The sequence below is a fragment of the Lampetra planeri genome, chromosome 28 (assembly GCF_965212315.1).
Source record: "Lampetra planeri chromosome 28, kcLamPlan1.2.h2, whole genome shotgun sequence".
In the NCBI taxonomy this organism is placed as follows: domain Eukaryota; kingdom Metazoa; phylum Chordata; class Hyperoartia; order Petromyzontiformes; family Petromyzontidae; genus Lampetra; species Lampetra planeri.
The window spans coordinates 9,236,224-9,251,410 of NC_136134.1; the positions used below are offsets into that span (position 1 = coordinate 9,236,224).

Genomic DNA, 15,187 nt, shown 5'->3' on the forward strand with positions numbered 1-15,187 from the left:
AAGCTCTGCGGTCTTCTATATATTAAGGTTGTTTCTGGCCAATTTAAGAGTGCTTACACGTGTGGAAGGAAACTGGAGCTCCCGGAGAGAAAAAAAAAACTGTGTGGGAAGGAGCAATACTGTCTCCCACTTTTCCCGCTTTGTTTGTGCTGTTGTTATTTATACGTCTTCGTTATATTGCTCCGCTTGCTGCATCAGCCCAAATGTCCCAATTGCGTGTCGTTTGAACGCACGCGGTAACGCTTACATGAGTTAATGTACTGTACGTATCGCCCGTAAACGTCGCCTGCTATAATCTTTGCAATTTTAAGGCCACGGTGTTATTGATGAACGCGTTGAGTTATTTTTTATATATATCGTGAGCCTTTAGAATAAGTACGAATTGTCAGATGCATGTTTACAAGCGAAGAGGGATATTGCGGTGAGGAGCAGCTGTGAAAGATGGATGTTTAAGGCCTTTAGACAAATGGATAAATGTCTGTGGATTAAAAAAAATCAATCATTTTGTGTCAAAAAAAACCTGGATTTCAAAAATATATTGAAATGAAACAAATGATCTCTCATTCAAACACCGAATATAAAAAGCACATTTGAAACGATCTTTTTCAGCCGAGTAGAAAGAAAAAAGGCGCACAAAATGATAATCCTGAGCTTCATCATCATCATCAGCTATGATTTATCCACTGATGGATAAAGGCTTCCCCAAACCATCTTTCACAATCCCGAGATGGTATAATCCACCGAGCCACCTGCTTACAAGCTGGGTTTGGTCACTCCATCTCCTCGGCAAAATGTCCCGTGGGATGTGTTCCATTCCTTGGCTGCTCGGTTATTCAATTTGGATCATACAAAGCGATCATTGCCCCCGACTGGCAGACTAATACCTCAGGCAACCCTTGCACACGAGACTCCATCCTGGTCTCTTGAGCTCTCACCTGGTAAAATAAAATGAAACTTGATACTTGAAACTTTCTATCTCAGCATTCTTATGAAACAATCTGCCCTGTTATCGCTTCTCGCCGTGCCGTGTCCTTCCCAAGCCCGCTCAGCTCTCTTCACGGTTTGATGTCCATAGCCTGCATGTGCTCCCTAATCCACGTGTTCGTCTTTCTGTCACTCGATGTAATTTCGAGTATGCATCACCACCTCACCATGCTTCTTCTCTTGGGCCTTTTTAGTTTTCTTCCGTATACACATATACCAATGACCACCCTTCAAGAAGTACGCACCGATATTATCCCATCACTCTAAAGGTCACAATTACAAATGTCTCTGAAATCCAACCATTTAGTGCGAGAAGCAAAACGTCTGAACTGGCAGCACTGAAGAGGCGAGGGCTTGTATCCAACCGTACGTCTGCACTGTGGAACGCGTCTGCCCCAAGTGCCGTCTCTCTTGCAAGACAGATGAACTGAAGGCCGACTCAGCGAAATATGTGTGACCTCCTGCTCACACACGTGACACAGCACACATACATACAGGTAAGCGCCATCGCTGATCCTAACTAAGCTGGGCCTAAGACACATTTATTTACTATTTTTTTGCCAGATAAGGGCCGACTTGAGCTATATAGCTCTTTTTCAGTAGCGACCTGGCCACGAATGATAGCTCGCCGAAGTGGCTTATCGTGTTTAAATTTATAGCAGCCAACTACTCTAAAAGCATGATTCTAAATGTGGAGGAAAAAAACTGGAGGACACGGAGAAAAATCCACACGACCACAGGGAGAAAGACATGCAAACTCCAAATATACAGGTACCAGTGACGGGATCAAACCCACGACCTCCTATATACCAGGCGTGGGGGAGGGGATTTAAGAAACTCACACCTGGATTTCACCTGCTGGGCCAGGCCATTAAATCGAACCAGTGACCTCGTGCGCTGACCGTTACACCACCCGGGTGTTTTGAGAAAACCGAAATTCCATTTTGATCGCAAGTTGTAAACGGCCGCACTGTTGTTGATATACGTCAAGACGATGCAATGGTCCTGTGAACAATGCCACCATGTACCTATTAAATAACAGGAGTTAAGCAACGGGCATTAAAGGCATGACCTTGACCTGGAGGGCATGGCCTAACCCTGGACAGCGGGAAAAACATTTTCTCGCGTTGGCATTGAGGAATCCCAATGGTGCCAAATGGCAACATGGCCCCCGACTGTGAAAAACCTGGTCGGACCTTTCTGATATTCAGCCAGGCTTTCTGGAGTAAACAAGCATTGTAATAATAATAATGATAAAAATGCAACACAAACACGGATGATACAGCACTGGGACAGGCCATGCAGCTGCCCAATGGTTCCAGTTGATGTCCCTGGGCAGCGTTCTTCATTGCAAGGCCCACGGGTCACTGGAGGCCCCTGGTGGCCTTTAGCGCGGCACCCTGACGTGCGGCCTTCCAACAATTCACAAAATGTGAAAACACAACCCCTTGCAGGCGGTATGGCGGCCCTCGCACTGATGGTGTCTTATCGGCAGAAGTGGCCCTCCTCTGAAAATGAGTGAAGAACACCGTCCCAAAGTGACCGACGCTGCTGCCTACAGCTGTTAGGCCCTACCGACGGCAGTGTAGTGTGCCTTAAATCCCACGAGTCGTTCCATAGCGGTGGTGTTGGAGTGGAAGGTCAAGGCGATTTGAATTCCAGGAGCCAGAATTGGCACAAGTTCGGCGGTTGGATCGGTGCCTGAGTTTGCGGGTCATCTGAAGAAGGCAGAGAGTTTTGTTTCCTGCCTTGACCTGTGGTCAGTGGGAAAACACACGGTGGAGACATCACCACAGTCGCCAAATGGGGAGCGGTGGCGCAGGGGTTAGGTCTACTCAGCCTTAATGAGTGCCTGGTGCGATGTATAAACATCAGCACCCGAGAGACAAGGTGGGTGGGCATCGTTCAGGTCACACCACTCCCTCGTGCACCATCCTGGCCTCCATAAATGCTTGCTAACAGCACTTGCCCCAACAGTCTGTTAAAGGCTATATCTGGTCTCACACACACACACACCTATCAGATCATCATTTTTATAACACATTTGCTGAGCAAAGGCACAGCACGTCAATTAGCACAATCAAAGTTATAACAGATAACAATTAACACGGATTACAAGACAAACCGCTCACTTTAAAATTCCGGGTAAAGAAGTGTTCATTATAGTCCTGAGAATATGGTGATCACTGCTGCCGTTATCACCACCTTTGTCACGTGTTTTATATTTTTTTTCGTCGACAGCCCACGCGCACTTTCCTCTCGCCGTGCGACGCGTTTCTCATCATTTTACAGAAAGTGTTCGGGATTGGTGGTAATCTTTTCCACGGCCATATATCAACTGTGAGCACCGAGTGTGCAGAGATTTATTGACGTATCCATTCAAATCAATTATTATGCTCACAATGTGGACATCAACCCATTCATCCGAGAAGCAATTACAATGTATGCAAGCTGTATGGAAATTATATACTCACGTTACCTTCAGGTTATAATGAAATGAATGAGTGCTAAACAAGACGGTCGATGCAAATGAAAAACCACAAACGTGACCAAGCTAATTGATTACTGAATCATATCGTAATCCCAAATTGTGACAACTCAATTGCGTTTATCAGACTCGTCACACATCAACGAATCGTTGCACAAAAGGCCATTGCCATGATGCTGACCAATGAATGGGGCAGTGTTTCACCTACAAATGGGCCTGAATTAAAACTTTCTTTTCAGAATTTGCATTCTTACTACCTAAAAAAATGCAGGAACAAAATTTTGTTTCCAACGGCAGAATTCAAATAGGACAGCCGACAATGAATCTGCTGCGCTGGCACATCAGGTAATCACAACCCACTCACAGCCCTCACTTCCCTCTACAAACATTTCAATGATTCTATTGTTGTCATTTCCTTTGTTTACCCAGGAGGGCCTCACTGACCCTCACCACTATTTCACGAGGGTCCATCTAAGATTTAACAGAGTTGTGGGGCGATGATTGTCATGTATAATCCCAATTGGGTAATTTGCGGCTGACACTAAATTTTAGTTTGATAGCAAATTTGAACCACTATACGGGCTCACAATAGGCTAATCTCACGAATGCTCTCACGGGATCTTTAACGTTCAATGTGAAGCGTACGTCGCGTACTTTGGTTGTTGCACGCCGCAGTATTAATCAGGGCGGCCGCTGCGAATCGAACCGTGAATTACTGCGACAAGTGGGGCGAGCGTGCAACCCCGCAAGGCCACTTTACCACCCCAAGCAAGGACACACGCCGATATTCAACGTTCAGCGAATTATTTGGTGTTACTGCTGGGTTGACAGTCGTGCACAAGCACAGTTAAAACACAACAACATTCGTGAAGAACACTGCCTTAAAATTTAAAACTAACAATAGGTGATGTTCTGGACAACGGCCCCTAATCCACAGATGTACAGTAATTCACAGATGTCCAGTAGTGCAACATCTAGCTCTATCAAACGAAACCAGCTTTGTGGTCCTCATTATTGACTTAATTCCTGTCATAAAAAAGAAAACACATTCAGGCGTTTTGTTTTCTTTATTAATTTTGCAGCCTTTATTATTAAGTTCTACGTTACGTTTCGGCAAAAAAATAGCAACGAGTTTGCCTCTGTACAATTCCCATCCACCTATTATCACACAAGCTAAGACCCGCGAACGTGAATGTGCACGTGCCATTTGAAGGCCTTTGTATGATGCGGGTGTTCATAACTCACAGCAACGGGGCCGTTTTCTCATGTCTCCCGTCACGGTTCTCTCAGTCGCTCTGATGGAGTTTGTTTATCCTTTGCTGCCTAACTCTAAGTGCAGGGGCAGGGTTGCCTTGGCAACAGGAGATTGAACCACAGGGCTATCTTAACCTCTGGGCTGACCCACTGACGAACCAAAGCAAACACTCGCCATCCTCGCAGCACTGGAAATGGAGCAAGTTAACATCGGTGCAAACAAAACCAGAGATTCAGAGGAACGTGGGATCAGTTTGGTCATGATTGGACCACGTTGGCCCGCGATGCTTTATTTCAACACGTGCCTCTTGACACCTCTTGTCCAAATGAAAATCACCTGGTGATACAATAATCATAACATTGTACGGCCCCATTTTGTCAATCGACGTTTGGAAAAAATTCCTCTCCGTCGTGCCACATCGGTCATAGGGATTGACAGCACTTCACCAAAATAATGAAAATAATGATTGCTTATTTACCCAGGAAAGTCATTGTGAGTAGGAAGACTGGTTTTCAGGAGGGTCCTGCTACTTTGGACTGTGCTTGGCATTGCAGGTTAGTTCGTGACCAGTTCAGATGTTACTCGGCACTCACGGTTAGGAATTTAACTCGGGTCGCCAGGTTCTTAAGTTAATGCAAGTCAATCAATCAATAAAACTGTATTCCTATTGCACTATTCGTACAAAAATGCAACGTATAGTGCTTTACAAGCATGCCCAATAAAAATTATATTGTGGGCAAAATAAAATCACGATGTAACACATTTCTCGCAAAAGGCACAATAATAAATAAAACGTAAAGAGAATTATATTTAAAAGCAAAAAAAACTTTTATTTATTAATTTTAAAAGCGTTTAATAATTCTGTGTTCCTCTCCACCACGAAACAGCGGCACCTAACGGTGGTGCCTGGGAAGTGATTAGAACAGAGCAAGTGGATACGTGACCCACACGGGGTTATTTCAGTAATGTGGACATCTGAACTAGGACAATCAACGATTGGAATCAATTTAAATCAATTTCAAGGACAGTGCATGCATTATCAGAGTTATGTTTTTTTTTTGCATTCCGACCGCAGGTATTGTGGTCAATGCAAACATGACTCCTTGTAAAAAAGGTGTCAGTTTTGTTGCCAGATTAAAGGGTAAAAAAACTATTATCATATTTTTCTACTGGAAAAGGAGGTTCCAATGGTGTATGACAGGTTATTCTGCGTGTCTATTGTGTGATATATATATATACACTCTGCACAACAACACGAGTTATTTGTTTGTAATGTACATAAATATATCTATATAATCATGCGCCTAAGACCCCTATCTTAACGAGATGATCGTTGCCTATAACATATGACAATTCTCCAGTACAGTGTCGATTCAAGCAAGCTTGACCTACCGAAGAGACACTGTGTTGAAACTGGTTCAGCGTTTTTCTCGTGTTTGCAAATCAACGTAAGCCTCAATTAAACACTCCCAGAAGGGGGCATTGGGGATTGATGGGTGGTTTACACATTATTACAAACATTATTTTATCTGGAGGAGATACGTACGCGAAGGGGTCACGTTGTCCCCTTGTCTGTTTTGCTGGGGGGGGGGGGGTGGAAAACATGGGACGAGAGTTTCCCGTAAAAGACTTGCTGCGTCTCTTCTCGTTAAAGCCATGCGTGGTCGTCATATCTGACGCGTGTCTGCAGCGTGGAGTCCTCAACACTCGCAAGGGTAGCGGAGCTGAGCAGGGACGGCTGTTGGCTATGGGCAAACAGACGGAGAGATCAAACAAGGGAAGTCATGCACATGCAGATTCATATCAAGCTTGGACAAACAGGCGAGTGAGTGAGACTGGTTATATTTAAGGCTACCGAACACAATTGTTTGACCGAGACTGATTTCAGAAAGGCTGTACTAGCGTGCTTTAACAAAGAAAGCGACAATCTGGGTGTTGTACCGGTTAAATAAACACGACTCTCTGCCTGCACGCTCCACTCTTAATGATATCGGCAGAGTCGGCATGGGTTCTACACAAACGGTGGGCGGGGCCAACTTTCGAGCGGGCGTGGTTTATGTAGAAGTGGGCGTGGTTTATGTAGAAGTGGGCGTGGTTTTATAGAAGTGGGCGTGGTTTGTGTAGAAGTGGCCGGGGTTTATGTAGTAGTAGGCGTGGTTTATGTAGAAGTGGTCGTGGTTTATGTGGAAGTGGGCGTGGTTTGTGTAGAAGCGGGAGTGGTTTAGTAGAAGTGGGCGTGGTTTATGCAGAAGTGGGCGTGGTTTCATAGAAGTGGACGTGGTTTATGTAGAAGTAGGCGTGGCTTATGTAGAAGTGGGCGTGGTCCGCCGAGGTTGACGAGACGCACACAACGAACGCCCCCCCCCCGAGTTTGAGGCTTCTCGATCTCTTCTTGGGGATGCGGAGAAGCAAAAAAGAAAGGCGCGCTCCCTCGTCTCGACGGAGTTGTCCCTGTCGACAAGGGGGGGCCGGCGCATCACGTGATTTTCTCCGCTGTTTCGCTCGCGTAGTTTACACACCGTGAGCCATACACCCGCGCAGCGGTGCAGTTTAACACCGTAGGTTTTCGCGACTAATATCATCCGTAATACAGGTGGGGTTTTTTGTCGGGTTATATCGCGTAAATATATAAACGTGTCGTGAAACCCCGCCACCACCCGGCACAGCCAATTAGTAAGGTTTGTCACGTAAACAGAACGTGCCAATTCGTTACTAGTGTAGTGACTTGGGAGACGATATTTGTAGAGGCACCTTTTATTAACACCCAAGATCTCGCCCGCACACACTCCGTACTCGCTAGCCTATGACACAACACGAGCCGTCTAGCACCGGCGGCGCTGACTGAGACAGCTAACTGGCTGTCTAGCAGCGCAATGTCGAGCGAAGACGACGGTGACGATGGCGACGAGACGATCCAATCCCAAAACCGGCCCCCTCCAGCTCCAGCTCTCGGCCCCTTTTATGCTCCCAGCGCAGCCTGGCTCCGCCCTGGCCACACCTCCCTTCTCGAACCCACGAGCAGCTTCCAGGGGCTTCCAGATGGGGCCCTCCATGACCCTTGCCCCAGTTCCTCCGCCCTGCCGACACACAGCCGTGTGTGTATGCTCACCGGCGTGTGTACTGTTTGTATACCGTAGTTGCTGCTGCTGGTCACCAGCCGGCGCTATTACGCTACACTAGTACAGCACACCGGTGTGTTGGAGAACAAAGCCAATACATTTACAATCTGAGTACGACGTTTCGCCAGTAATTATAATTAGCTTCATCAGGCGACAGCCTGATGAAGCAAACATTGAATTGTTTTCTACGGCGTTTCCCTGACAGTTACAAGCACCATCGTCAGGCAGTTGCCAGAAATTGTGAAAATTTCCTCCGGTCTTGAGCCTTGTAAAGTAGCGGGTACGACGTCTCACCGTGTGATACTTAGAAGTTCATCTATTTGCATACATTATTTTATTTTATTTATCTCACAATCATGATAGCTATGGGAATATAATAGTTAGTATGCTCACGTGGTAAAACGTATTAGTCATAGTTCATTAGTTGTATTAGATGATTGTTAGATTATAACAAATTATGTTAAAATGTTAATTCGAGGTACATGTCTACAGAATAGATATTAACCGAAGGTTCCGAATATTTCATGGTACCTGAATGTTAATCAAATACTGTGTTGACTACCTACTTATACATATATTTGAACAAATAATAAAGCAAAAATGAAAATAATATCATTTTAAGGCCAGCGTTATCTTTGAAGAATGGTTAACGAAGCTGTCCACGGCACAGCGAAACGTGAACATGCAGCAGGGCTGCTGAGCAACTCTCAGGGAGACCACCACAAGGTGGCACTAACGTCGAGGTGAACTTTCGACACTTGGGGCACGCGAGGCACAGCTTGATGTGAAAGAACATCGGTGGTCATATAATCACTCCATGCTACTTTAGAGTCAGTAGGTACTACTGTAGAGTCACTGGATGCCACTGACTCTACTGAATGTATGATGTGTAGGTATATGTGCCTACAAAATAAAAATGTAAAAATGGAGGGGTAAAAATATTTTTGGAGCGGGGGGGGGACTCGGCAATTTTTTGAAATCTTTTAGATAAATTATTTACCCCCCACTTTCTAGAACTTTTTGATTCAGGACTTCTGTGAGGCTCTTATAATTTCTTTGACGAACAAATGTACAGACAAACGAAACGCCGACCTTTCACAACAGCTGAGTATTTGTGTCTGCGTATGTTGTGTTTTTTAAGAGAAGAGAAGTTTTGAAATATATTTTTCCCCCGCGAGAAGGGATGGATGGCGGGTGGTCGAGACTAATGACGGAGTAGCGGCCAAAGGAGGGAAACACGCACGAGGGAATGTCCACTGCGGAGACGGAGCGATGAAATCGGCTCGCGTGCAGGAACTACATAAGATTGTTGCATGGCAAAAACAGGCGTGGCGATGCCTTCATCCAGCAGAGGAGAGATAATGACTGATAATGACGATGACATACACAAGCAAAATCCAAATATTACCCGTGTAACCTTTAACAAACTGTTGGAGCAAGTGCTGTTAGAGAGCGCATGTAAAGTACTCATTATTTCGGCTGAGTCGACCTAGGGGAACACCCAGCAGATATTCCATTGTTTTCCGTGAGCGGGCGGAGTAGGGGAGGAATCGAACTTGGGTCAACCGGGGTTCGTAGCGCAATGCGCTAACCACTGCGCCACCGCTCCCCACTCGGGCTTTATAGACACACAAAGATAGACACGCAATGCGCTAACCACTGCGCCACCGCTCCCCCACTCGGGCTGCATAGACACACAAAGACAGACGCGCAATGCGAAGTGACGGGGCGACCCCCACCCCACCCAAACCACAGTTGTTCGGACGTTCTCTTTGGGTCACGGAACGCCAACTTTCATCCAATGATGTGCGCCCAGTGTTTTTTGTGTGTGTGTGGATTCCGCCCCATAGCAAGTTGCGCTTATTTCATTAATTTAGACGCTTGAGCCAAAGCTCTCTCTCTCCCTCTCTCCCTGAGCCTGGCACGGAGATGGCACCCATGGCGAGCATGTTCAGGTAATATCCGTGCGTGGTACACATTCGTTTTCGGTAACGTTAACTGCGTTCGAAGAGTTGGCGGGGTGTATGGAAACTCCGCGGCCGTACACGACGTCGTCAACGGTAGGCGAACGTTACGCACACGTTCTGAACGGACCGTGGAACGATCTGATTTTTTGTTCATCTTGCATCCTTTGCTCTAACAAGCTCTTAACCCGCAGAAACGTCGTCCCTGGTTGTTTTAATGTTTTAATTTTGTCCAGCGCTCTCCAACATTATGTTTTTGTATTGACTAACGATTTAGAAGGGGAGGCGGGTGCTCAGATCTCCGTATTTTATAATTACACATGCGTTTAGATTATACACTGGTCAACACACTTTTTCTGGCATAAGGTATTCCAACGGTTTTAAGGTAATTTTGGGGTGCTGATTCCAAATCTGGCATCAGTTTTTGAGATATCAAATATTGTATTTTCAATAAAAACTGCAGAAGAAAAATATTAAATAAATGTGGATATCTACATAAAATGATATTATAAACACACTATCCTAAAAATACAGCACCATATTTTAACACTAAAGCAGTCACTGACTCGCAACAAATTGCAATCATAAGTGACAGAGTTAATTTCGGGTAAAATCAATGAAAATGGGGTATGCCGATAGCATAAAAATGATGTGATAGAGCAAATCTGAGATCAGATTTGGAATCAGCACCCTGAAATTAGTCTAAAACAACTGCAAAAGTCCAGGCCAGAAAAAATGGGGTTTTTTTTGTTGACCAGTGTAATTTATCTGCTACACATTTTCACGTGATCGCCATCCACTTCGTTGAGCTGTCATTGTTGTGACCAGGTCGCTTATGAAAAATAAGATAATAGCTCAGTGAGCCTTACCTGGTTAGATTAAAACAAATGATTTTCTTACTTTTCCTATACGTTGCACTCCTATGGTGTGTTTGTATCGTTTGTTGTTGTAACTCTCTGACCCACGCCTACTGGACATCTGTGAAAAATAGCTTTATAGCTTATCGGATTCCTCCAGTATAATTCAATATTTTGATTCTAAAGCGTCCCCCTACCCTGCTCACTGGACACTTTCCCTCCTTGTGTTGCTCATCGTAGTCGCTCCAAGGATAACGTACAGACGATATCCCTCCGTATACATACCTGTCCCTCTGTGTATATAAACGTATACCGGGTGTCCCATGAGTCTGGAATCATAGGAAAAATAAAACCAAAAAGGCAATGATAACGACTTTATTCACAGAACCTGTTCAATGTAAACAAAACATGCTCTGAAAATGTATGCATTGTCTTTGAAGGCTGATTGGCCATGCATATATAATTACCAGAGCATGTTTGTTTGCATGTTCACCACAAGTACCGTGTCTGGTTAATGCAGACATCATTCCTTGCAAAAGGTTTCTATTTAGTGCTTGGACACCTTAACACCTCCTGTTCTATTCTATTGCCAGAAAGGATGAACCCTATTCTTATTTTTCATAACTCAAAGTGATCATTAGCGTCGTTGTGGAGAATATAAGTAAATAAGGTGACTAAGAATACATCGTTTCCATCATATATCAATCCCTCCACATACACATTAAAAAAAAGTATATTTGATACTTCCCATTGAGCACAAAGGCCTTATTTCGAAACTGATCCAGACCTTGCTTGTACTGAGCTAATGCTGCCCAAATGATGCACTCCCACAAGGCCTTGCGGTCTGGGGGGGGGCTTCAGCGACTGTTGAAAGTTCCCCACCCCCTGAGAAATGAATCCCCGCTCGAGTCGTCATATCCTGGTTACCTGTGACGTCAATGACAGCAGCGTCATAACCCGCCATTAATGTTGCTCTCTAACACGTGAGCAAGAGCGATCAATGTTCGCCCGTGCAAGGTTTGCTTGCATCGTTAGCCGACGTGCTGATAACTTTCTTAGCATCATTGTTAAACAAAATGCTCCAGTGGGAATGCATGCAGCTCCACGGAATATAATCAAGTCTTACGTTCAAGCCTGTACAGTAGAACCTCGGAGATCGAACGCACCAGAACTCGAACAATTCCGTGTTGGAACGATATTTCCGAACATTTTTTTCCCCCGAAAACGAGCGAAATTCGGAGGTCGAACGGACAATCGCGACTTGAAAGCATCTGTACGGCTGAGACGCGTATGGCCAGCGTGCATGACGCTTGCCCAGACAAAGGTTTTACCGTATGAGAGGCAGAAACAAACCTCTATAGATAAGTTTTTAGTCAGAAAGGGCTCAAGTGACTCACAGTTAGTGGCAGAAAAGAGGCACAAAAGAGAAAGAACCCCAGAAGGGCAGTTACCTGACGTTATTATGGAAGGGGACTCCCCTTCCAAACAATAACACCACCACCACCTCATCACCACCACCTTCCACTCAAGCCATCAACTCCCCTTACTACAGGTAAAGTGAAGTTCAATGTTCATTCATTTCATTTATTCCATATATTTACTAATTTTTTCATTTATTGATTGTGTTTCTTGTTTTTTTTGTATGATTTTATGCATGTAATTACTGTGAACTTCGTGTAAAAATGCTTTATAATGAGAGATATCTTGTGTGTGAAACCAATTAATGTAATTCACATTAATTCTTATGCGGAAAATTAATTCGGTGTTCGAACAAATCGGTGTTCGAATGGCCTTCTGGAACGAATTAAGTTCGATCTCCGGGGTACCACTGCATTCCAAATAGTTTCTTCCCCTCCACCCCCCCAAGTCATAAGCATCGCTAAACGACCCATGTTTAACAGAGCCGGAGAAAGTTATAAACAGTCGCGCCGTCCGAGTGCTCTGATTTTGAACGCAGACGTGACGCGGCCTATTCTTGCTTTGTTCAAGTTAAAATCGTAAGTTTTGATGTAGGCCGTGATGCATCATCATCATAAAAAAAAATCTGCTGCTGGACGAAGGCATCCCCAAGCTCTTTTCCCGTCATGCAACAATCCACGTAGCCATCGGACGCATTGCGTTCCGAAACAGCAACAATGATTACTCACCCGCCATCATTCTTTCTTATCCACGCGTCCTTCCGAAGCACGCTTACTTGGCGTAAGTGTTTGAATTACGCATTTAACTCGTTTGTTATCTAGTCCACGTCTTCCTCTTTCTGTCTCTCTACTTAATTCCAAGCACGCGGTGGTATGCATGGTACATGCATCTTTCCAACCGTGACTGGCTACACGCAAAAGGGCTAACAAGCTTTGTTGCTGCGTAAACACGTATTGACACGCGTGTTTTGTCTTTTAAAAGTGAAACCTTTCCTGCGAAGAGTTTTTAAATGTTGACATTGGTTCTGGACCTTGATCCGCCAACTACGAAAGCATTGTCAACAGCAAGAACAAATAATTATGAGTCCATATTTTCAAAAGGAGGCACTTTTAGCCAAGGCCAGTTGAATTAATTATTGTTTTAAAATATTGAAAGATAAGCAGCGAGAGAGAGACAAAGTTTAAATTATGGATAACAACTGATAGTGTTTAGAATGTATATATATGATATTTTCTTTGGTTTAAACCACATGTATTTTCCTAGCTCTGTATGTCAGATCTACATTGTACTGCACTGCCCTTACAAGAGGGGCGTGATGTACGTTGAACTTCTTTCGCACCGTACGTAGGCAACCGTCCTCATCTGAGGTGCGGGGGAAGGATAACAAATTAAACAACAAAAGGCAGTTCAAAGAAACGAGTTTAAAAGTGCTATGTTCCAGTGCCTTCCTAATATCGGAAGGAAGAGCGTTCCAGATGGTGAGATTAATGTCTTTGATGATGATTCAGACATATCTGCGTATAAATACAAATACGCACGGTGTGGAAAAGCTTATTTTTTAACGAGAAATATAATTGCAATTACTGGGATTTTTTGTTTACTTTTTTTTTACCACACCACCTGCACACCTGCACGTAATGCCACACATATGCCCACGACGTCAGGAGACTTCTTCAGGCGACGGTTTATAGGCAAACAGATGGGACCATGGAAATTATTATTTTTTATTTCGCCACGTAATAGCCAACGCTGGCATGCTCACGCGTGGGAGGACTTCCTGGCACCTGCCTACCTATATTCATATGCTCGGGAGAACTCGTTCCACCAAGCGCTACGTCTGGCACGAAGCTACCCGCAGGGAAAATTAATGTTGCTTGCCGTGGTGCGATGACGGTCAGCGCGCTCGACTTGCAGTCCAGAAGTCTCCCATTCGATTCCATCTCCTGGCGCAGCAGTTGAAACAATTGTGGCCTTACTCAAATACCCTTCTGTCCACCCAACGCTATAACTGTACTGTACACCACACAGGCAGTCGATAGATTCGATCGAGAGATTTCCCGTGTGGTCTAGGCAAGTGTCGGGTTGCTTACCTTTTCCAAGACGTCTGGGCAGAGTGGAAGGGCGGACTTGTAAAGCTCCTCCGAGTGGAGGCCCCGTCTGCCAGAAGCGGCTTGATTAAGAACTTTACAGGCATGTGCACCTTCACCAATTTCTCCCTGGGGAAAGTGCCCTCATTACGAATTTATTTTATATCAGACCAGGCGCCCGCCGGAGAGACTCTTAAAGCGGCCGCAGCAAGACACGGCCATCCCGTGGAGGCTGCCCCCTGGGTCACTGCGTTATCGGCACCGGGGCGATTAAATAATGGATGACAGAAGCGCGCGTGAGGGTAACGCACCTTTTCTCGTTCAAGCGCGCGGTGGCTCCTGCCGCTGCTGCTGCTGCTGCCGCCGGCGCTGTGCGGGCTGGTGGCCGAGAAGCAGCATCGCCTGAGCGGCATGAGCGGATCGTTCACGTCGCCCGGCTACCCGACGCCGTACAAAAACCAGGTGGTCCACACCTGGCAGCTGTCCGTGCCGGCCGGGTACCGCTTGCGCCTGGAGTTCCAGCACTTCGAGGTGGAGCCGTCGTACCTGTGCGAGTACGACTACTTGAAGGTGAGAAATCGCCCCAGAAGCCTCCAGCCGGTCCCGCGGAACTCTTTCGCGCGTGCGCGCGTTTCACACACGCGCGTCTTGTTTGTAGGCCCATGGCGTCTTAGACCGTTGGGCCACGATCGTTCACCGATGTCTCCTTCCAGTGTCTCTCTCTCTCTCTCCGTCCGTCACCATCGTCTCTCAACGGAGACGGCTTCCGTCCCGTCAGGTGCGGTTTGACGTCCGGTCAGATCGTGGCCTTTTCTCTTTCCCAACACCTTCCACTCAGGCCCGGCTCCAACTCTGCACAGATGGGGGCGGGGGGGGGGCTGGACCCTGTTGTGTGCGTGTGGGGGGCGAGGGCACAGTGATTCACCACGAAGGAGGGTTAACTTGCGTGGTGCCAAAGGGATATTCGGTGGTGCGGGTCCCAGCAGCATCCGCCTCGTGCCGATCCAGCTGCCA

At 45.8% G+C, this 15,187-nt stretch overlaps 1 protein-coding gene across 1 annotated transcript in view; it reads left to right on the top strand.

Annotated features, from left to right (window-relative positions):
* The first annotated feature begins 9,658 nt into the window (after window positions 1–9,658).
* The window catches only part of LOC144728404 (mannan-binding lectin serine protease 1-like), a 51,312-nt gene continuing 45,783 nt past the window's right edge, over window positions 9,659–15,187 (top strand). The window contains exons 1-2 of the mRNA XM_078607817.1: window positions 9,659–9,801; window positions 14,500–14,743. Of these exons, the coding sequence (XP_078463943.1) occupies window positions 9,776–9,801; window positions 14,500–14,743 (270 nt within the window). The 5' untranslated portion in view covers window positions 9,659–9,775. The remainder of the gene's footprint in view (window positions 9,802–14,499; window positions 14,744–15,187) is intronic.